This window comes from Vipera berus (genome assembly GCF_964194415.1).
Source record: "Vipera berus genome assembly, chromosome: 1".
Taxonomy (NCBI): domain Eukaryota; kingdom Metazoa; phylum Chordata; class Lepidosauria; order Squamata; family Viperidae; genus Vipera; species Vipera berus.
The window spans coordinates 168,569,107-168,592,950 of NC_138202.1; the positions used below are offsets into that span (position 1 = coordinate 168,569,107).

The following is a 23,844-nucleotide window of genomic DNA, read 5'->3' on the forward strand; positions in this document are numbered from 1 at the left end:
TTATTATTATTATTATTATTATTATTATTATTATTATTATATACTCCCCTATCTCATTTTCATGTCTACAGTCAAAACACAAGTCAAATCATAATCTTTTACAATTAGAAATAATTTAAAAATTAAAAGCTACCTTTAAAAACAATAACAAAAAAACCAGAGAAGGCTCTATATGCAATTTAACCATTTAATGGGCTCCATACTTCCTTGGGATTCCCACGCCTGATTGCACATTCAACTTTTACTGTAAAAAAACAATGGTGATTAATAGAAGGTAGAGTCCTACATCTGAAAGCAGTCAACATGTAAACCACTACCTGAAATGCTGCTATAGTCAAGGCTGTTTAGAAGGCATTGGTAATAAGCAGTCTCATATTTTTCTAAGAGGGTAACCAAAATACTTATTTTGATTACTTGATAAATGGTTTTAACTGGGATGACATATTTTAATATTCTGCAATATTTTACATTTTACATTGAAAAGTTATGTAAGTTGGGAAAATATGATGTATAGTAATAACTATATAATTATTAACGCAGGAATTTTAGTATCATAGAGCAAAAGAATCCTGTGAGCAGAATTGAATCTTCTCAAGTATCTATAACTGAGCCCTAGTAGCGCAGTGGTTAGAATGCAGTACTGCAGGCTACTTCTGCTGACTGCCAGCTGCCAGCAGTTTGGCAGTTCAATTCTCACCAGCTCAAGGTTGACACAGCCTTTCATCCTTCTGAGGTCGGTAAAAAGAGGACCCAGATTATTGGGGTCAATATGCTGACTCTGTAAACTGCTTAGAGAGGGCTGTAAAGCACTATGGAGTGTTATATAAGTCTGTGCTATTGCTATTGCTATAATGGAATATGTTGTGTTTTTGTTTCCTTGACTTATGAAACTGAAAATTAGATCCAGATTACCTTTGCAATTGTATCTAACAATGCAGCTGGAGTAACATTGACACCCACAGCTTCTGCTGTTTTCATTAGGACAAAAGCAGAGTTGTTACAGTACAATCCTGTTTTCATCAGACTGACCATTTGACTCTGTGCAGGCACCACTGTGCACAAAAATATATAAACTCATATTAAAATCAGTATTGAGGACTACAAGAATAAAACATATTCTGTTTTGTTGTTTATTAAGAGGACTTTGCTTCATCCTGGGCGTCTTGAATAAATAGTATTCAGCAGTCAAAATGTAATTCCAAGTGGTAATTGCACAGTTGTTATTTGCAGGAAGTCCAGCACAACTGCCAGCTCCACAGGATATCATTTTGTGCTGATGACAAAACTGACAAAAGAATATTCACTTTCATATGCAAAGATTCTGAATCAAATAAACACTTGTGTTATGTCTTTGACAGTGAAAAATGTGTAAGTACACATAGATTTTTAAAGTGGTTGAATTTGTTGTTCTTTTATATTGAAAGCTTGTCTTCCCCCCACTGCATTTTTTGTGAGAGCCCCCCCTTTGCAAAATAGTAACTAAAATAAATTGATGGTTGTTCTTTTTATTTTCTCTATGCTTTCAATTTATATTGTTCTATGCCGATATAGTTCATACAGATATGTTTGAATAGCACCAGCTGCCTGCAATTAGTGCAGGTTCGCATCCCACCAGGCTCAAGGTTGACTCAGCCTTCCATCCTTCCCAGGTAGGTAAAATGAGGACCCAGATTGTTGGGGGCAATAAGCTGACTTTGTAATAATGCCGCTTGGGGGTGTGTGAAAGCCCTAATAAGCAGGCATATACATAGAATGAAGGCTACTGCTAAGCACATTGGTTTGTGCTTAAAAATTGTAAGCCGCCCTGAGTCTTCGGAGAAGGGCGTGATATAAATGGGATTAAAATAAAATAAATAAATAGAATCAGTCCAATGTTATTGCTAAGAGCTCCAATTCTGCATTGAATGAAAGTGATACATAACTTAAAGTTGATTGTGCCAGGAAATGTGTCGGAGAACATTCCAGATGGATACACAAATTAACTTCTAAAATGAACATAGAGCTAACCAGTTGTAATGTTCTGATGTGTTCCTTAATATTATATAGATGGTGAATCTATATGAGCCTTTATTCTTTGCAACATTACCATTGCATGCTAATGGTAAGACTTGTTTTATCTCAAGGCAGAAGAGATCACTTTAACTATTGGCCAAGCATTTGACCTTGCTTACAGAAAATTCCTAGAATCAGGAGGAAAGGACGTTGAAACACGGAAACAGATTGCTGGATTACAGAAAAGAGTAAGTTCCATAGTCTGTCTCAGTTTAACAAACGTCTTATGTAGGGTTTTTGTTTTGTTTTTTAAAAAAGAAACACTGTTATTGCTCCTTAATATACGGAATAAAAATCTTAGTAATTTTATAGGACATTTATTAATGGAATGCATCCCATTCATAGTAACTTAAGTTACATGTGATTTATTTATTTATTTATTTATTTATTTATTTATTTATTTATTTATTAAAATGGATTCAGCTGAATTATCGAAGTGAAACTTTAAGTGTTATGGCTGTAGAAATACGTCTCTCTCAGAGAAAAACTGTAAACCAGAAAATGGGGAACAGAGTAACTTGACAAAAATTAAAACAAAAATGGAAATGAGAAACCAGTGTGGTTTTTCACTGTAGGAAATAGGGGAATAATCTGTTTGCATAAAACAACAACAATATGGCTAAATTTTAACTTGCATGCAGAATGAATTGTATCTAATTCTTGTCCTTCTGCTGATAGAAGCTTCTTCAACTCATTGGGGGAAGACGTAGCTTTGATCATTCTCATTCTTGCCTACAACCTTCTGTATTTTTCTAAATCTGCCTCAGAAGACTAGGGAACTTGGAGAAAACCTGGAAAATGTGTCTTCCTGTCTGAACGTTCCAGCAACAAAAAGGATCCCAATAAGATTAAAAACTGAGGGTTTCTGTTAACTTTGCTGAACGTATTTATGTATCTATTTTGTGTACACATTGGTTGTATGGGAAGCCATTGGTGAATAAGATATATGTATATATGAGCTCGTCGATCAGAAGGTCGGCAGTTTGGCGGGTCGAATCCCGAGTGCCACGTAGCAGAGTGAGCGCCTGTTACTCATCCCAGCTTCTGCCAACCTAGCAGTTCGAAAGCACGTAAAAATGCAAGTAGAAATATAGGGACCACTACGGTGGGAAGGTAACAGCGTTCCGTGCGCCTTTGGCGTCTAGTCATGCCAGCCACATGACCACGGAGACGTCCTCGGACAAACGCTGGCTCTTCGGCTTTGAAACGGAGATGAGCACCGGCCCCTAGAGTCGGAAACGACTAGCACGCATGTGCGGGGGAACCTTTACCTTTACTATATATGTGATAAAGCTGTATTATGGAAATAAGTCTGTTACCCATTTCTAGGTAACTTAAAATATACTTCCTTTTAATCAATGCAGTCAATTAATATTGCAGGTTTTTTTTCCCATCATACAAGATAAGTTAATAATAATAAGTTGGAAGGGACCTTGGAGGTCATCTAGTCCAACCCCGTGATCAGGCAGGAAACCCTATACCATTTCAGGCAAATGGCTGTCCAGTCTCTTCTTAAAAACTTCCAGTGTTGGAGCATTCACCACCTCTGGAGGCAGGTTGTTCCACTGGTTAATTGTTCTAACTGTCAGGAAGTTTCTCCTTAGTTCTAGGTTGCTTCCCTCCTTGACTAGTTTCCATCCGTTGCTTCTTGTCCTGCTTTCAGGTGCTTTGGAGAATAGCTTGACTCCCTCTTCTTTGTGGCAGCCCCTGAGATACTGGAACACTGCTATCATGTCACCCCTCACCCTTCTCTTCATTAAACTACACATACCCAATTCCAGCAACCGTTCCCTATATGTTTTAGCCTCCAGTCCCCCAATCATCTTTGTTGCTCTTCTCTGTACTCTTTCTAGAGTCTCGACATCTTTTTTACATATACAAATATGATAAAATTTTGGGACTCTTTTAGTGATGGTGATGTATTTTTTTTTTATTTTTTTTTTTATTTTTTTTTTATTTTTTTTTTATTTTTATTGAAAAGTTTTAAAATACAATTTTCCTTTGAAAAACCCCCCTTCCCCCTCCCTCCTCCCCTCCCTACCTCCCCCCTATCTCCCCCCCTCCCCCTCTCCCTCCTCCCTCCCCTGCCTCCCACCCCTCTACTTCCCCTCCTCCCCCCTCCCCCCCCCCCGACTTCCCAGAGCAAAATACAAGGTATATATCTAAAAAGCAATCATAAACAATCATATACTAACAATTATAAACTCTAAAATCCATCACTCTCTAGCTTATATAGAGTAAACCAATCCTTAACAATACTAAATATGTATAAAGAACTAAAATAAAAGAAAACTAGCATCATTCCCATCTATGTTCTTCCACAATTCACTATTACCTAGACATATTCTCACTTACACATCACAAGCACCTATCCCTATTAACCTCTCTAGCCAAAATAGGCTATAATAAATAGTTCTTACACAAATTAACCCGCATTAACCCACAAAATTTTCTTCCTCTTCCTCTGTAGTAAATTGTCCGTTAATTCCAAATTGAACATTCTGTTACCATAGATATCATCCCAAAACTCTTAAAAACACAGCTACCACTTGACTATAAGTATATTGTGGAAGTTCCATAGATTTCTACTGGTCTTATTTTTTAATCTTTTTTGAGCGTTTTAAGGCAGCACGCGTCACCCTCTGTTCTCTAGGATCATCCAAAAGAGTTGCAGCTTGATCTCCTCCTGTACCCTTCTCGTCTATCTGTCCATCTTCATCCTCTTGATGTTCTCCTTCTCCCGATCCCTCTGCAGCTTCCAGAAGTGTTGATGGGGTTGCTTTTAAAACATTGTTGTAAAAATCATGCGCTTGCTTCACAGTACCCAAACAGTACCTTTTGCCATCATACATGAAGCTCAGCCCAGCTGGGATCTCCCATCTGAACCTTATATCTCTTTGCTTGAGCTCTTGCACAAGAAATATAAAGTCCTTCCTTCTCTTTAAAATCTTTGGAGGAATTTCTTTTAGAACCAAAACTTCTTGACCAGCAATCACAACTTTAGTATCATAGGCAGCTTGTATAACTTCATCTCTAATTTCCCTTTTTACAAAATAAACCACCACATCTCTAGGCAACTTTCTCTGCTTAGCAATCCAGGAATTCACACGAAACACTTTGTCCATGCCTTGTTTTATTTCAGATGCTGGATGGTTCAATACCCCCTCAAAAGCCTCAGAAACCAGCTGCTTTAAATCTTCCTTAATATTCTCTTTTAGGCCTCTAATTCTAACAGCAAACTGCATCTGGTAAAATTGAGCCAAACTCTGTTCGCTATCCATTTTGTCTTTTAAATCTTCAATTTCCAATACTTTTGCTTCTAATATAGCATTCTTTTGAGTCAAGTCTTCCACTTGATCATCCAGCACCTCCACACATTTAGCTACTTTATGCACTGAGGACAAAATGTCTACCTTCATCTCTCTAAGTTTCTGCTCCATCCTTTCTTCCATTCTCTGCTCCAATTTCTCCAATTTCTCCTCCATCTGTGCAAATTTAACACCCATTGACTCCAAAATTAACTGGGTATGTTTTTCAAGATCCTTCGATGTCAATACATCAGGAGAATGCAACGCCTGCAGTAATGATTGTTGTTGCACCGGAGAATTTCCAGCACTCCGAAAAGTTCTAGGGGGAGGTTTAGCCGCCATCTTTTACTTACAATTGTGACGCACTTTCACTTTAAGTTTTAAGCATAGTCCATCAAGCTTGAGAGTAAAATAAAATAATCCTCTTCATCTCTTCACCTTTTCCTCTTGTACCGCTCTGCCTGCTCCTTTAAATCATAGTCCTTTCATCAGGCAGGGCTGGTTCGCAGACGCCTGGCTCTGCTCCAGGAAGTTCGGAGCAGAGACGACGGCCAGCTGGGAGCAACCCAGGCTTCGGGGGAGTTCGATCCTTCAGCCGCCCAAGCTCAAAGCTCAGGCGGCCTCGGAGAACTCTACCCCTACCTGGGGCCTCACCCCCTCCTCTTCTCCCGAGGAGGGGGCTTCAATTTCGCCCGAACAGCTGATCGGCGCTGTTTCGGGCGAAAAAACAAACAGCTGAGCCGCGGGCAGCCAGGGGAGGCTGTCTTCGGCGCCGCGCCGCCAGCGGAAGTCTTAGTGATGGTGATGTAAACACCAGAAATACATCTTGCTTTTGTAGACTTATTTGCTAAATAAATTAGAAATTAGACTACTGCAACGCTCTCTACATGGGGCTGCCCTTGAGGACCACCCGGAGGCTTCAGCTGGTGCAGAATGCAGCCGCGCGAGTCGTGATGGGGGTCTCCCGATACTCCCATGTAACACCTCTACTCCGCGAGCTGCATTGGCTTCCGGTTGCCCTTCAGGTGAGATTCAAGGTGCTGGTGATGACCTATAAAGCCCTAAATGGCTTGGGTCCGGGATATTTGAGGGAACACCTGCTGCCAGCAGCAAGCTCCCTTTGTCCAGTGCGCTCCCACAGGGAGGGTCTTCTCAGGGTGCCGCCGGTTAAAGATTGCCGGCGGGTAACACCCAGGGTTAGGGCCTTCTCAGTGGGTGCGCCTTCCCTTTGGAACCAGCTGCCTGCGGAGCTTAGGACTGCCCCCGACCTCCGTTCATTCCGCCGGGACCTGAAAACCTGGCTCTTCGAGCTCTCTGGCCCAGGCTGAGAATTTTTTTTTTAATTTTAATTTTAACTGGTTTTTTTATTTTTCTCAGGGTTTTATTTAATCTTTTTTCATTTGTTTTAACGTTTGTATTGATTTTCTTTTAAATGCCCTGTAAACCGCCCTGAGTCCTTCGGGAAAGGGCGGTATATAAATCTATATATATATATATATATATATATATATATATATATATATATATATATATATATATATATATATATATATATATATATATATATATATATATATATATATATATATACATATATATATATATATATATATATATATATATATATATATATATATATATATATATATATATATATATATATATATATATATATATATATAAATAAATATAAATGCTGTGTTCCATGATGAATTATTTTCATAGGCTTATTCAGTCTAGTTCTGATAATGTATGCATTTTTCCTACTTTGACACTTTTTTCTCAGATTTTTCTGATGCATGAATATATTTTTTTCAGATTAATGAATTAGAAACAGAAAATCTAGAGCTAAAAAACAAGGTGCAAGATTTGGAGAACCAGCTGAGAATAACCCAAGTACATACATTGCCAGTAAGTACACTGAGCAAAAATGTTTCTCTTCGCAATTTATGTTTCTATTCTTGATTTTAGTTTTATTTCAGTCATAAACCGCATAGAACTGTAACATAAAAAAGAGAAATATTTATTAAATTCATTAAATTTATTATGCTGCTCATCTCTCTGTAAAAAGCGACTCTGAGTGGCACCTTTATTACTTTATAAATAACTCAAGTTGGCTAAGATACCTAATATTCCTTCTTTCTCCTGTTTACCCCCACAAAACGACAACCTTGTAAGGTGAGTTGGACTGAGAGAGTGTGGCTGGCCCAAAGTCACTCAGTTGGTTTCATGCCTAAAGTGGGACTAGAACTCATCGTCTCCTGCTTTTCATTAATAATAGCCAGGTAATCCCCGAGTTACGAGCGTTCACATAATACTCATTCAAAGTTATGTGATGAGCATCCCCTAGTGCAGGGGTAGGCAACCTAAAACACTCAAAGATCCACTTGGACCCGTTTCCCACTGAAAAGAAAACAGTGGGAGCCACAAAACCCTTTTTTATTTATTTATTTATTTATTTTAATTCCATTTATATCCCGCCCTTCTCCGAAGACTCAGGGCGGCTTACAAGCTTAGCAGTAGCCTTCATTCTACGTATATGCCTGCTTATTAGGGCTTTCGCCCCCCCCCCAAGCGGCATTATTACAAAGTCAGCTTATTGCCCCCAACAATCTGGGTCCTCATTTTACCTACCTCGGAAGGATGGAAGGCTGAGTCAACCTTGAGCCTGGTGGGATGCGAACCTGCACTAATTGCAGGCAGCTGGTGTTACTTAAGGAGGCATTAGCCCACTGCTCCACCAAGGCTCTTACCGACATCTAAAATGAAGATAACCCTGCATATATTGTTTTTACCTTTATGCTATGTATAAAAAAAACTATAGTGTGCTGCATTTATGAAATCAATGAACTGCTACAAAAAAAACAAATTTTTATTTCTGCATGCAACAAAAGCATTTTGAACTCCAAAAAAAAAAAGACATTGGGTCGAAGGTTACTTTCAAATAAAATACTCAAATGTCTATTTGAGTCCTCCTCGTATTTATGAAATAAAAAGCCGGTGCAAACTATAAAAACTACAAACAGAAAAATAGAAAAGAAAAAAAAAATTGCAGAGGAAAAAAAGAAAAAGAACTCAATTTGATAAGTGTATATTTTCCTGGAATGTCAGTAAGAGGTATTAGTGAAATTCATTTTATCTCTAAGTGAAGAAGGCACATCATTCATTTTTTGATTTTAGTTTTATTTTAGTTTTTTATTTTTTAGTTTTTTATTTTTATTTATTATTTTTTATTTTAGTTTTATTCAGAATTAGTGAAATTCATTTTATCTCTAAGTGAAGAAGGCACATACACTTATGAGCTACAACATGCTTAAATAATTCTAAAAATGAGCTGAGAGAAATGGTGTTTCATTCATGCAAGTTTCATTTGTAATTAGCAGTTGTTATCATTGGGAAATATTGAATGAATAACCAAAGAAAAAGAAACTTACCTAGTAAAGTGATCATAGCAAAGGACAAAAAGTTGATCCAGACAGAAGTAATTGAAGCAGAATGAACAGGAGAGAAAGATGTTAGGAAAAGAAAATTCAAGTTGAATAAGCAATGATTCAAGTTACACGATGATTCAAGTCCATTACATGGTACTACTTATGCAATATTTTACAATAATATTGTTCCAGTTTACCGGCAAAATTGGCTTAAGGGCAGACCTTGGGGATGAAACCTATTCTTAAACTGGGAACTACCTTCTCCTCAAGAAGCCCACCTTGGACCCATCCTCTTTGAATAACTTTCGTCCAGTCTCCAATCTTCGCTTCCTTGCGAAGGTTGTTGAGAGCGTGGTGGCGCACCAACTTCCTCAGATCCTGGATGAAGCGGTTTATCTAGACCCGTACCAATCGGGTTTCAGGCCGGGCTACAGCACGGAGACGGCATTGGTCGCTCTGATGAATGATCTCTGGAGAGCCCGGGACAGGGGCCATTCCTCTGTCCTAGTCTTATTAGACCTCTCGGCGGCTTTCGATACCATCGACCATGGTATCTTGCTGCGACGCCTCAGGGGACTGGGAGTGGGAGGCACGGTTCTGCGTTGGTTCTCCTCCTTTCTCCAGGGTCGCTCGCAGTCGGTGCTGACAGGGGGACAGAGGTCGACCCCGAGGCCTCTCGCTTGCGGAGTCCCTCAGGGGTCGGTCCTCTCGCCTCTCCTGTTCAACATCTACATGAAACCGCTGGGTGAGATCATTCGCAGTTTTGGAGTAGGGTACCATCAGTATGCTGATGACACCCAGCTTTTTATCTCAACTCCAAACAATATCAGTGATGCCCTAGACGTGATGTCCCGCTGCCTGAAAGCGGTCCGGGAATGGATGGGGAGAAACAGGCTTCAACTGAACCCGGACAAGACTGAATGGCTGTACGTACCGGCAAGCCAGGATATTCAGAACGTCCCACTGCTTAACATTGGGGACAAGTTACTTCCCCCTGTTGATAGGGCCCGCAACCTGGGTGTCCTCCTAGACTCGCAGCTCTCCCTGGAAGACCACATAGGAGCTGTGACCAAGGGGGCCTTCTCCCGGGTTCGACTAGTTCGCCAACTACGGCCTTATCTGGACCTGGATTCCTTACGTACAGTCACCCATGCCCTTGTGACCTCTCGCCTAGACTATTGTAACGCTCTCTACATGGGGCTGCCCTTGAGATCCACTCGGAAGCTTCAACTGGTGCAAAGTGCGGCGGCACGGACACTCTTGGGAGCCTCCCGATACTCCCATATCACACCTCTCCTCCGTGCGCTGCACTGGCTTCCGGTTGCCTTCCGTGTGAAGTTCAAGGTGCTAACAATGACATACAAAGCCCTACATGGCATGGGTCCGGACTACCTACGGGAGCACCTTCTGCCAATGTCAGCACCCCACCGTCCTGTGCGCTCCCACAGAGAGGGCCTCCTCAGGGTGCCACCGCTCAAGGAATGTCGGCTGGTGGCCCCCAGGGGGAGGGCATTCTCAGTGGGTGCGCCAGCCCTCTGGAACAGCTTACCAACCGAAATCCGGATGGCCCCTGACCTCCGTACCTTCCGTCGCGACTTAAAAACTTTCCTGTTCCAGCAGTCCGGCCTGGCATGATAGCGTTAATTGGGGTCCCAGTTTGTTTTCATTAGTGTTTCTTATTATTTTTATTGTTCAATCTGTATACATTCCTTCCTCTGTACACCGCCCCGAGTCCCTCGGGAGAAGGGCGGTTTATAAAAAACTAATAAATAAAATAAATAAATAAATAAATAAGTTGATTTTAATTCTCCGTAATTTCCTGTGCATTGTCTAATAAAAGAATAAAGCATCTGTTTATAATCAGAGTTTCTGCCTTTTTAAATACAGTTTAGATCATCCTTTTAAAATAACATAAAATTGCAAATAAATCTAGTTTCTACTATTTACTACTGATGTTCATGATAATATAATGCTAAGGTTTACACTTGGCTCAAAGGATCTGTCTGAAATTTAATATATTGGATATAATATATATATATATATATATATATATATATATATATATATATATATATATATATATATATATATATATATATATATATATATATATAAGAATCTAAGTGGATTAGAGGAAGCTTATTTAAAATGTTGTCAGCCCATGGGATATGAAGATTAATTTTGATGAGTCTGGGCCATTTTTCAGAAACTTGTTTTTCTATAGGAAGGAAAAAGACATGGAAGAGTAACAGATTGGACCATACACATAGCTTTCGTCGGTCTAACATTATCACTGCGAAAAATGTAGCAAATTTATTATTTAGAATGGTTTGTGCATGTATGCATGAACTGAGAAATACGTGCACCTACACAAAATAGAGTTGTGCTTATTCTATTATATAATGGCTTGTTTCATGTGGAACAAGCAAAACAATGCTTATCCATTATGTAGAAAGAAAATCAGTTTTCCATGGTAGCTTTATTAGATTGCCTACCCAAAGTTACTCAGTTTCTCTGAAGGGTTTAGAAACTGCTATAAAAATTGAAGCTTTTTTTTTAAAGAAAAAAAATTGTCACAATTTACATTGTAAATGTTAACTAACATGCTGCCAAATGAATCTGTGTCTTTTCACAAGACTCGAGTGCATATGGAAGGCAGTCGCTTAATCATTCCAGTGAAGAGTTTTGATACATTGGTGGATATACACTTGTAAATACGTCATTCCCATACTATGTCCAGGCAATAGAAAAACTGATGATTGATGGAACCAACTCAAGAAAAGTCTTTGAAAACTGTACCTCAGATGCAAACCCAGTTAATGCTTTCAAATTAAAGAGCCTTGGTGGAGCAGTGGGCTAATGCCTCCTTAAGTAACACCAGCTGCCTGCAATTAGTGCAGGTTCGAGTCCCACCAGGCTCAAGGTTGACTCAGCCTTCCATCCTTCCGAGGTAGGTAAAATGAGGACCCAGATTGTTGGGGGCAATTAAGCTGACTTTGTAATAATGCCGCTTGTGTGTGTGTGTGAAAGCCCTAATAAGCAGGCATATACATAGAATGAAGGCTACTGCTAAGCTTGTAAGCTGCCCTGAGTCTTTGGAGAAGGGCGGGGTATAAATGGAATTAAAATAAAAATAAAAATAAATAAATAAAATAAATCATGTTTGAAACCTACAAGTTATTCTTATGCCCTACAGTTTAATGCCAGTTTAAGGCAGAACAAGGCTGGAGGAATGTGGAGTATAATGTAACGTGTAACCAATGTATCAGAGAAACGTTTGTCTAAACTTCTATAATTTTTTTTACATCTCTGTTACAGATACATGGTACATCAAATGACTTCACTCTATATTATGGAGTCCTGGGAACATAAATTTTGGGGTGGTAACCCCTCCATAGTACTAAAATATTAATGATTCAAAACTGAATTTCTAAATGGTAACCAAAACTAGCTAGAGATCTTATGTATACATAGCACAGTGCATGTAAGGAAATAATTTAAGGAAATAATACATTCTAAATGAACTAGGAAACACTACAGGTAGTCCTCGCTTTACAGCCACAATTTGGACCAGAATCTTGGTCGTTGAGCAAAGCAGTCATTAAGTGAAATATCATGTGACTGTCCATGTGACTGCTTCGTTCCAACAACCACAATCCCGGCTCTCATATGAGTTATTTAGCAGGTGGAGTCCTAGGTAAGGAGTATGAGGTTCCTTGGGATGGGAGAGGCTCTGAGAAGCTCTATTCGGGAGCTGAAAATCCTGCCTGCTGAAATCCAAATAGGATTTTTATTCTATGAGCAAAGAGAGACTCGTGTGTGGTCTGCACCAGGCTTCCCTCACACCCCCCCCCGACTCCTGATGGACCTTTACCTTTTTGGGCTGACTCTCTGCTTGAATTTTGGTTTCTCTTGTCTCAGGGGGCTAGCCAAAAGAGCTGCCTGCTGATTGTTCCCCTCCATGCACGGAAAGGTACTTCTTGAGTGGGGTGGAGAAATGGAATCCATTTCTTCAGCCATCAAAGGAGTTCACCTCCCCTCTATGCACAGAAAGGAACTCCTTTGGCAGGGGACAGAAACAGCCAAAATCTTTGGGATTTCAGCTCCTTTTCTACACCCCACGAAAGATTCATCACCCCTCAGGAGGCAGCTCTTTCATCCAAAGACAAAAGGTTTTCTAGGCAGTTGGTAGCAACTTGCAACCGTCCCTTTTAGTCCCCCCATTTCCCAGCTTCTGTGTAAGGTGGCAGAGAAGATCAGAGATTGCAATCCTATGATGGTGGGATGCTTGGTAACCTGCACCTGCAAGCAGGTTGTCAAGCTCCCAGATCACGATCATGGGATCAGAGAATGATAATGCAACATTTTGCAACCGTCAGAAGTTTTACTAAAGCACCCTTTCCAAGGCTATCATAAGTCCAGACTGTTATTAAACGTATAGTCATAAATCGAGGACTACCTGTATTATATCACAAAAGTATTCAGAAACTTTGTTCCTCTTCTTAGTATGTACAGATACTTCTGTCTCTTGCAGAAAAGCCACGTTCCTATTGTTGCCTGCAGTAGTAAATAATGGAATGTTATGTTTATACTAGCCACAAAAATACTACTCCGGAAACACATTGGTACCCAAGGACTGTAGAGTTTTCTCCAAGGTGGATTTAACCAGCCTGCTTAAAGTACACGGCATAAAGTACTGGATTATAAACTGTCTTTCTATGAATAAAAGTTTTGTTATTGTTTTATTGGGTTGTTGTACATTTCATTTAGTGAATAAATAAAATAAAAAGATCTTCCCATCGAGTAAGGGAAAAGTGGGGTTTTTTCCCCCCTTCCTCCTCCCTTGCAAAAGAATTGTTCATTATCTGAACGACATGAATGGTCACAAAGAAGTCAGAGGACAGAAGAGGACTTTATCAAAATCCATCAGTCCAATGTCTTTCACCAGAAGCAGCCTTCCCTGTAATCACAAAGTTCCCAGAAATGGAAAGGATTCCTTACACATGCAGCAAAGCACCATGGATAAAATCTAGAGCTCTCTATAGCAATATGTGGGTCCCACAAAGGAAAATCCTGAAGACACTTAATTTCTAATCAAAATATAGTATATCTTCATGCCCACAGGGTAACTGGGAAGGTGTATGCATCTTATGTATTCCATTATTATACAGTACAGGTATTATAGATCCTGTAAGTCTTATCCTATTATGGAATTTATAACTGTTTTATAAAGCATTTTGAAACATAATTTAGGGAATTTCCTATTTTGTGCTTTAGATTTCTGTGGGCTTTGATTTTCTGCTACACATTTCTTTCTTGCTTTGGGTTTATCATTATTCAAGATGTTTGAGAATAAGGGGAAAATATATGCCAAATGTAATAATTAATCATAATCAGAGAGAGAGGGAGAGAGAGAGAGATTGCGAAAAAATGTTATTTAGCTGAACCTAAATATGCCCTTAGGTTTTATATAGTAATGTAATCTTGGAATGGGTTAGGACGCTGAGCTTGTCAATCAGAAGATCGGCAGTTTGGTGGGTCAAATCCTGAGTGCCACATAGCAGAGTGAGCGCCTGTTACTCGTCCCAGCTTTTGCCAACCTAGCAGTTCGAAAGCACGTAAAAATGCAAGTAGAAAAATAGGGACCACTACGGTGGGAAGGTAACAGTGTTCCATGCACCTTCGGTGTCTAGTCATGCTGGCCACATGACCACGGAGACGTCCTTGGGCAAGCGCTGGCTCTTCGGCTTTGAAACAGAGATGAGCACCAGCCCCTAGAGTCAGAAACGACTAGCATGCATGTGCGGGGAAACCTTTACCTTTACCTTTAATCTTGGAATATTAAGCATAAATAAATGGAATCATATTTGTATTGACATTATTATGTAAGTTTCCAGCAACCATTCAGAATTGGTGGGAGTTGGGTGACATATCAATTAATATATTATGATTGATTTGCCAGGCCGTTTGATGTTTAGACTGAATTTGACATTTTTATCCACTTATGGAGTCCTTCCCATGGACCTGAGATAGGCAGATGTTGTTTGAAGGTGTAAAACATATTGTTGCTGCTCCAAGTAAAGCTGCCTTTTGCAAATGACTGATGGAGATTTCGTCAGTGCCAGCATTTAGAATAATTATCCTATCAGACTGGCAAAATATTAATGGTACTATTACAGAATATGGAATTAATAAAAGAAGATATCTCTGGATTTCAGTCTTCATCCTGATTTATAATCTGCTGCCCCGGTAAAGAGCATCTCTCTGTCTTAACTCAAAGTGTGCTTATACTCTTTTTTGCAACTTTTTTATTTTCAAAACTCATTTCATTCAAGAAACCCAGGACAGGTTCAAAAGATGAAATGCTTTAATTGTTGTTGGTGCAAAGAGGGCATGTTTCATAAATGTTGGGCTACAAATGCTCAAATTATTCAGTCTCAGCCTTTTGTTTCCAAAGTTCCTTTATTGGATAATGCAGCCTTTTCCTTTCTGCATGCAAACTCAGTACTGTTTGTTCATTTAGTGTTGTTAAGTATTACCCTTAATACAGGAAGGACAGGAAGGCCTGGAGGAACGTTGTCCATAGGGTCGCGATGGGCCGGACACGACTTTGCAGCTAACAACAACAACAACAACAATTTATTTTCCTTATTATAGGCAAGCAGTGTTACACCAAAGTCTCCTTCCACCGACATCTTTGATATGGTTCCATTTTCTCCCATCTCCCCAAAGCCATCTACACCTACTCGCAATGGCACCCAGCCTCCACCAGTTCCCAGTAGATCTACAGACATCAGTAAGTTCTGGAATGCCTTGACATAACCTAGAGCAATATATGCCAACTGTGTAGTCATTGCCCAAACCAACAAGCTAGCTAAAGGAGAATTGCTTGCTAGAATGTCTTACTAATGTTGCATCCTGGATATGCATTTCAGGGAAAAACAAGACAATGAAAATTAAATCGGTCCCAGGATCAAAGAGAGTGCTCTAAAACATGGATCCCCCCCAGTCAGTGGACTGACACTGGTCTGCGGCATGCCAGAAACTGGGCCGCACAAACAAGCAAAGCCTCATATGCAGGTTGCAGACAGCACACAAAACCACACACACACACACACACACACACACACACACACGTCTACAGAAAAACCTCTCTCCTCAGAACCAGTCCCTGGTGCCCAAAAGGTTGAGGACTACTGCTCTAAAATTACAAGCTGAGAATTGCTTTTCATAGTTTGCCCTTTCAGAATATAGCATAGTGCTCAGTGCAAAGTTGAGTTATCGGGGTGAGTATGTGATATTATATATGCTCATCCCATCATTTTCTGTTGACTATGTTTTACTCTTTCTAGAGAGAGACCTTTTTGGAGCAGAACCTTTTGATCCATTCAGCTGTGGAGCAGGAGATTTCCCTCCAGACATCCAATCTAAGCTAGATGAGATGCAGGTAATTCTAACTGTTTACAATTGCATAAATATCAGATGTGAATACTGGAGGAAATCTGGTAGATTTAAGACAGAAAAAAACTTATCCAACCCCCCTCCCCCATCTATCTGTTATACCTACATATATTTTATACACTTTTTATAAAAGAGGGAATAAAAACACAATAAAATGTTCCTTACACATTTTAGTGCTAAATTTACTTATCTGTTAAATGCAAGGAATGATTCTATACATATTTATATTACCTACATATATTTTATAGTGCTTTTATAATAGAAGGTATATAATAAAAGCATGATAAAATATTCCATGTATATATTTTCCAGTGCTAAATTTAATTATCTGTTAAATGTATTTTATTCTTCTGTGCATTTTATTGATATTGCTAGCAATAATTCTATTATTTCTTCTTTGTGCTTTCATGGATATGCAGCGTCAGCGATGGTTGGTATATTATTTTCTCCATATGTTTCAATTTGTTTCTACTAAGTTATATCATGTTATACATTTTGTTATAATGATGGCATCTGTAATATGTGAGTTGGTATCTGAGTTCCCCCCTGAATCCTGTTAAATGTTTCTCTTAGTATATAACATTTTGAGTAAAATTTTGGGTTAAATCGCCAAAAGTAAAACTGGGAAATGTCTTGCTCACTCCTTTTTTCTAATATTAACTTTTTCTTTGACTGAATAAATAATTAGCCTCATGAGACCTAATTTGAAAACCTACCTGTGTAAAGGACTACTGTGTATGTGTACATCTCAGCTACAATGTAGGTTTTTTACTTACCTATATAATATGATTTTCAGAAAGCATATAGTACCTTTTCCAGTCCCTGAATAAGCTGATATCCAAATATAACTGTACATCTTTGTAGGATGACATGAGAAATTATATCCCTTACTTTTTCTCTTCCACTGTGAAAAGAATATTTCTATGCTCTTCAGCTCTTTAGTATTTCAATTGTAAAAGAATAGGACGGTCTTTCGAAATAATAGTACCTTTCCTTCATGTACATTAAAAAAAAAACATTGATGTAAATGAATTGTTCCCGAAGCATGTTCATTGAATGATCTTGTATCTTGAAAATTACTTTGCAAAAAAAAACTCGTTGGCTAATTCTAGTGCAGGACACTTTGACATAGTAGAGCATTGAATTTCTTTTCAATTGGTTCTGCCCACCCAGTACATTCCAACATAGTGGGTGCACTCCTGGTCCCGTCTATTAAACTTGGTCACCTTATGGGATGGAAGAAGTGGGCCAACATCTCCTGTCCTATGTTCCAGAAATCTGGGAAAAACTGGCTTTAAACCTAAACCTGGAGTTGATGGATTATTGTTTGTCTAAGGCCTCTGATAGATTTTTGTTGGTTGTAAGATTATTTCAGTATGGGCTTCCATTTGGTTGCATGTATTTATCTGTTTTTTATGGTGTTTGTTTTTTCTAGTTTTGTATGCTACCCATGTTAAAATAGATGTGATATTTTTTTCCCTTCAAGTTCATAAGGAGGTCTGAAAAAAGCGGAGCAGATTAATTGAATATTAGAGAGGTGTTTTGCTCTACAACCACTTGTCTTACAAGCATTTTCAAAGAATACATATCTCAACCAATAGTTGTAAAATGGGGACATATCCATGATCTCACTTGAATACAGGTGATTAGAAAAGAAAGGAACTGGCAATGGGGATAGTTTTCATGCAAGTATAATATTCTCCTAAATACAGGTAGTCCCCAAGTTACAAGCGTTCACTTAACACTCGTTCAAAGTTACATGATAAGCGCCCCCTAGTGCTTACGAGCAAGTCCCAAAATTATGAATGTTGCTGCACCATGGCAGTCATTTGGCCTTATGAGCAACTGCAGTGGCACTGCAACATGCACCCTGGTTATTCCCTCCCCACCACCTGCCCAGGTCTCTCTAGGCACCAGGCCTTCAATACTCACCCTGCGAAGACTGAAATCTTTCGCTTTCTTGGCTGCTCCAGGCCTTCAGTGCGTTCGCAAAGAATAGAGGCCAAAAGAAAATGCAAGATCACACAAGATCAGTGGGGCAAGATCTTATGGTACTTTAGGCTTCTGTTCTCTGCAACACAGAATGGAACTGAAGCTGGGGGACACTTCCACGTGTGTCCGGAGGCTGGATCGGTGCTCCGGAGGCCTTTTCCAGGCTGCTGCCCCCCAGATCTGAGGCTGGGGGAATGCTTCTGTGGCCCTCTGGCAGCCCGTTTCCAGGAGGCAGCGGCCTGGAAAAGGAATCCGGCACTCAGATTGCACTGCAGGAAGGTTGCAGAAGCATCCCCCGGCCTCAGATCCAGGCAGCAGCAGTCTGGAAAAAGCCTCCAGTGCCCGGATTGGGCCACAGGAGGATCCCCCAGCCTCAGATCCGGGCGGTAGCAGGAACCGCAGCAGAGAGGAGATGGGTCTTTTCAAGGTGAGTCCAACGTGGCAGGAAGGGAGGGGGAAGCATGAGGTATCTTAGTGGGTCTCAGAAGCCTTGGGGTCCTGTTCCATCACTAGGCCCTCCATGGCCTTCCCCACTCTGAGATACCTCATGTTCACTTAACGAGCTGCGTGGATCTTAATGAGCAAGGGAGTGATCTCATTCGACATACGAGATTCACTCCCACAAGTTTTCAAGTTACGAGTGGAATGGGCAGGTTCCATTGCACTTGTAACTCAAGGACTACCTGTAACAGATGGGTGGACAGCCCTTCAACTCATCAATAAAGAAGGGGTAAAATGAAGTGATGCAGCTCTGAAAATTTGCTTCATTCAAAGTTTTGCACTGTGTTTCACATGCATACATGTATTGTATTAATTGAGACTTCTGCCATTTTTGTCTCTTATGTCAATAGATGCCAATAATAATAATAATAATAATAATAATAATAATAATAATAATAATAATAATAATAATAATAATAATAATAATAATAATAATAATAATAATAATAAAAAGTTGGAAGGGACCTTGGAGGTCATCTAGTCCAACCCCCTACTCAGGCAGGAAACCCTATACCATTTCGGACAAATGGCTGCCCAGTCTCTTCTTAAAAACTTCCAGTGTTGGAGCATTCACAGCTTCTGGAGGCAGGTTATTCCACTGATTAATTGTTCTAACTGTCAGGAAGTTTCTCCTTAGTTCTAGGTTGCTGCTCTCCTTGATTAGTTTCCATCTGTTGCTTCTTGTCCTGCCTTTGGGCGCTTTGGAGAATAGCTTGAGTTGAGCTGTAAGAAATACACTATTTTCCCCCCAATATATCCTTGTGCAGAATAGTCCAGAATCTTATTTGGATAGATAGATTACTTAGAGCTAGTTAATCCAAAAGGACTTTTCTTTCTATTGTAAGTAGTGTCTATAACACACAGGATACATGACAGCATTTCCCATGTGCCTCTGCCTCTTAGTTTGGATGAGTAGGAATGGAAAAATACATTGCAAGTTACATGGTTCCTCATTCCTCACTACATTAATAATTAACCCCATTATTTAATTGTAAAGACATTTGGAAAGTTGTCATCCAACCCATCCCCGGTTGCAGGAATGGTGCATTAGAAAATGATTAGCAACAAAGAGCAAAATAACAAAGACTGTTGGCTACTATAGCAGGCCACATAAAATTTCTGCCTTGTAGTTGAAGATCTACACATCTTGATGCAATATAATGGTCAGATGGTCTCTTGTGAGAATGGATCCCAATTTCTTAAAAGCTTTGGAGCAATCTAGTCTGGCTTGAAAGCAAATATAATCATCATGAAGTCAAAATGTACCTGGGGAAGGGGAGATCTCCTTTCTCTCCAAATGTGTTGTGCAAAGTATGAGACATAGGCAACCATCTACTCAATAACCAGGAGAAACATATATGTAAGTCAGAACGGTGCAAATGTTTTTAGGTCTGAAATTACATGAGATTATGTTTTTTAAGGCTGAGATATGGTGTCTTACTTATTCTTTGTTCTTACTCTGTTCCAGGAGGGGTTCAAAATGGGACTGACTCTGGAAGGCACAGTGTTTTGCCTTGATCCTCTAGACAGCAAGTGCTGATTGTCAGGAATAGACATTTAAAAATATACTATCTTTCTTTATTTCTTTTTACAAAAATTTAAAATGTATTACAAATATTATTGATGTGCCAAAAATGTTTCTCAACATGTTATATCTTCTATGAGATTTGCTCCTTCAAAACTCCAGATAAGTTGCAGTATTATTCCTGTAAAATGAAAATTTACTCATGTACAGAAAGCTAAAATGAAATCATGCTGCTGTTTGTTTTTGGTCTTCCATATTTTGCAAGTCATTCTTTGCATCTTTTGGCGACTCACTTGTATAGCATGGGAACCCATCATAAACCTGTGAGAAGTCTTTTTAAAGTCTTTTCTTGCACACCACTTTCAGACAGCAAACAAGCATTTGGAACTCTGATGGAAAAGAACAACTTTTAAAATAAAATCCCTACGATTGCTTTCTTAATTACACACAAATAACATTGCAGGCCTCCCAGATTTGCCTGGCAGTGAGATGGGTGGCAAACAAATTCAATAAATAATAAAAAAATGTGAATGTTTACACACTCCTGTAAACAATTACAGTAAGACTGAGAACCATAGTTCCAATCTATATAATCTGCACCTATATATAGCATAGCTTCCTAATAAGTTGTTATTAAGGGCCACAAATCAAGGTAGGTTTCTAATGAACTGCTGTGCCCCCAATTCATGTTAATTTTGTGAGTGCACAGCATTTCTGACTTAGAAGTAAATGTTAAATGCAACCTCTATGCTTCTCAGATGCATTGTATTTAACATGCATCTACTAAATGAAATAGATTGTTATTTTTACAATTGCGATATCTAATCTCTAACTATGCCAAATATTAATATACCAATTATTTTCTATTATTTTGTAATTTAAAAAGCAGTCCCTAACGACGTATGATTAGATTTTTCACATTCCAGAGGGTACTTGGAAATTTATACACATCTGAATTTTTCAGTAACAGTCATATAATAATTAGCTATTTTGAACACACACACAAACACATCCATGTGTACATAGAAACATTCCCAACGTTCCACACTATTTTTAGAATTGAGCCCCAACATAGGTATTTCTCAGCATAGATATTTGAAAATCCTATTGTGAAGGTTAATTAAAGGTGTGCATGCTAAGGGCACTGCTTGTGGTGCATGTTAAATTGCTGTGTAAATGGCAACTTCTCACTTTTAATTGCAAAGATTCCATTACAATAGTGATGGCATTCAAAAACCTAAACCACACATATTTTGGAACGTGATCTGAGGCCATTGATGCAGTTGTACTGTTTGGATATAAGAGATTTGGTCCTTTCAGCTGCCTTGGGTTGTCACTTGATAATTCTGTGCAAACCACTTGGAATATCAGGGTGACTAATGGATAAACAATTTCATTTTGCATTCTAACACAAAAATTACAAATGAATATCACGTGAGAAATAGGGATAAAAGAATGTAAGGTAGGTTTTTGATGAAGGCAGATTATAGGTTTATCATTTGTAAGGGATCTCTGCAAGGGAACTGGCTACTGAGATAATGTACTACTTTGTCTCTGCATAGCAATAAATGAAATTTTGGTTGTGCATTTCTTTGTATTCATAAATTAAGTTGTTTGTTCATTTTTGGGGTTTTTTTCCCCAATTTTTTTACCAAAACTTTGTTCAACATGTACAAAAAAAAATTACCTTTCTGGGAAAGTTTTTCTCTCCTGTTAGGGGCCTTTCACTGTAAAGAAGATGGGAGGGGGGAATGCTTTTTATATGTAAAGAAAGATAAAGAGAAGTGCTCAGGAGAAATGGGAAAGAAACATAAGAGATTATTTTGCTCACTTTATTTTTCTGGAGAAAACACCCTAATGGTCTGGTACTTGGTTTGCAAAAATAATAGTTTTTGATGTTGTATTGCAAGGTTTACATGCATATTCACAACATAAAAAGAAAGCATTTATGCAACGGTATTTACCTTTTAAAGCTTTGTTCCAATCTCACAAAATACTTATAAGCAGATGCCTAGATAACCTGGAATTCTTTACATGCTTAAAAATTAGACAGCTGCCTAGCTGTATAGCCTTACTGAGTACTTTCCTATACTCTGATTTGCGTTAAGCCTTCCTTTATTATTTGGTTCTTCTTTAGTATTTGCATGTATATCTATATCTATGCTCTGAATCCAAAGAGGATGGAATGCATTTACACAGTGCTTCTGATTTCCCACTTCGCTTCTGGCTACAGATCCTCCCATCATGTTAAATTCCATTCCAGAAGGCTCCATTGTTTTATGGGGTGTTGGGCAGGGTGAGAAGAAACAGAGCCATTGGGAATAACAGCAAATAGAAAAATGGACTCTTTGGATATTGGCCCATGTGCCTGTCAATATAGATATATATGAGATCACTAATGAGTGGAATAGGCTCTGTATCATAGACACATCAATAGTTTTGTTCATCAAATAGTATTTTGCAGTTTGTACAACAAGGATGTTTAGTAGCCATATGAATGGCTTTTTTAAACAAATAGAATTTGTATTTTTATCATAAAGAAAGCTTTATGTAATAGGCATATATTTAGGGGCCATTTACAAGGGATGTAGAAGAACATTCAGAAAATATTTGCACCTTTTAAGAAAGCTTTTGTTTTACTGATTTGTATGGAAATTGGTCTGCAAATTGCTAAATGCAATTTAACTGATTCAAAATCGGTCCAAGAACATCCAAATTAATTCAGCAAGAAATGACATTTTTAATGAAAACAGTTTAGTGCTTTAGTTGAAATTTGTATTTCTATGTAATCCCAACTGTCTGTTTTATTTTGCTTCAAATAAATGGTTTAATTAAACTTGTATCCTTGAATGGAATCTTTATTTAATATAAAGACTCAGGGGGAGGGGGGAGGGACAGGCAGAGGGGGAGTGGCATGTAGAGACCCAGCATAAAGCCAGAGGTTAAGCTACTGGAGCTTAACCTTAAGCATGGCAGCAATCTGGTTAATCTTCAGTCAGTCACTCTCTGTCAGCCCAGATAAGTATCAGGCTCTTTGACAAGATGGCTGAAAAACAAAACTCCCTCATCATATGTGTTGTTAGCTTGGCTGTGAGGCCAAAGCAAACACCATGTAAAACAAGGGGACACTCCATGCAGAACAAATTCTAAGAAAAAAACAACAACTCCATGTGGTAATATCATTGGGATATTTAAAACAATATGCATAAACAATGTAATCATGAAAGTGCATTAAAAATAAAGTGAAGTGCATTATTTATGCATGTGTGCTTATTTGTAAGTTCTTTGGGGCTATGCATAAATCATAGTAAGAATATATGTGGAGATTTATGTAAATTCTGCCTTTACACTCTAATCAAAGTAAATCTGCAAGAATAATCAAGTCCTAGTTGAAACACCTATGAATGATGAACTGCAGAACTTTGTCTGCAGGATACATAATAGTGATTTGACTAGAAGGGAATCAATGTTATTTGTGGTTTCCAGGGTTTTTTTGGGAGCAGGGAGTGTTGCCTCCTCAGCAGTATATTTTTGCATAATTGAAATAATTTAATGTATTTCACCTTGCATATTT

At 38.8% G+C, this 23,844-nt stretch overlaps 1 protein-coding gene across 2 annotated transcripts in view; it reads left to right on the forward strand.

Annotated features, from left to right (window-relative positions):
• GULP1 (GULP PTB domain containing engulfment adaptor 1) overlaps positions 1-23,101 on the forward strand; it is a 150,829-nt gene extending 127,728 nt beyond the window's left edge. For both annotated transcript variants that reach the window (XM_081314156.1, XM_081314157.1), the window contains 6 exons: positions 1,231-1,368; positions 2,124-2,240; positions 7,179-7,271; positions 15,449-15,587; positions 16,144-16,238; positions 20,214-23,101. In XM_081314156.1, coding sequence (XP_081170282.1) covers positions 1,231-1,368; positions 2,124-2,240; positions 7,179-7,271; positions 15,449-15,587; positions 16,144-16,238; positions 20,214-20,285 — 654 coding nt within the window. In that variant the 3' untranslated portion in view covers positions 20,286-23,101. The remainder of the gene's footprint in view (positions 1-1,230; positions 1,369-2,123; positions 2,241-7,178; positions 7,272-15,448; positions 15,588-16,143; positions 16,239-20,213) is intronic.
• The last annotated feature ends 743 nt before the right edge of the window (positions 23,102-23,844 follow it).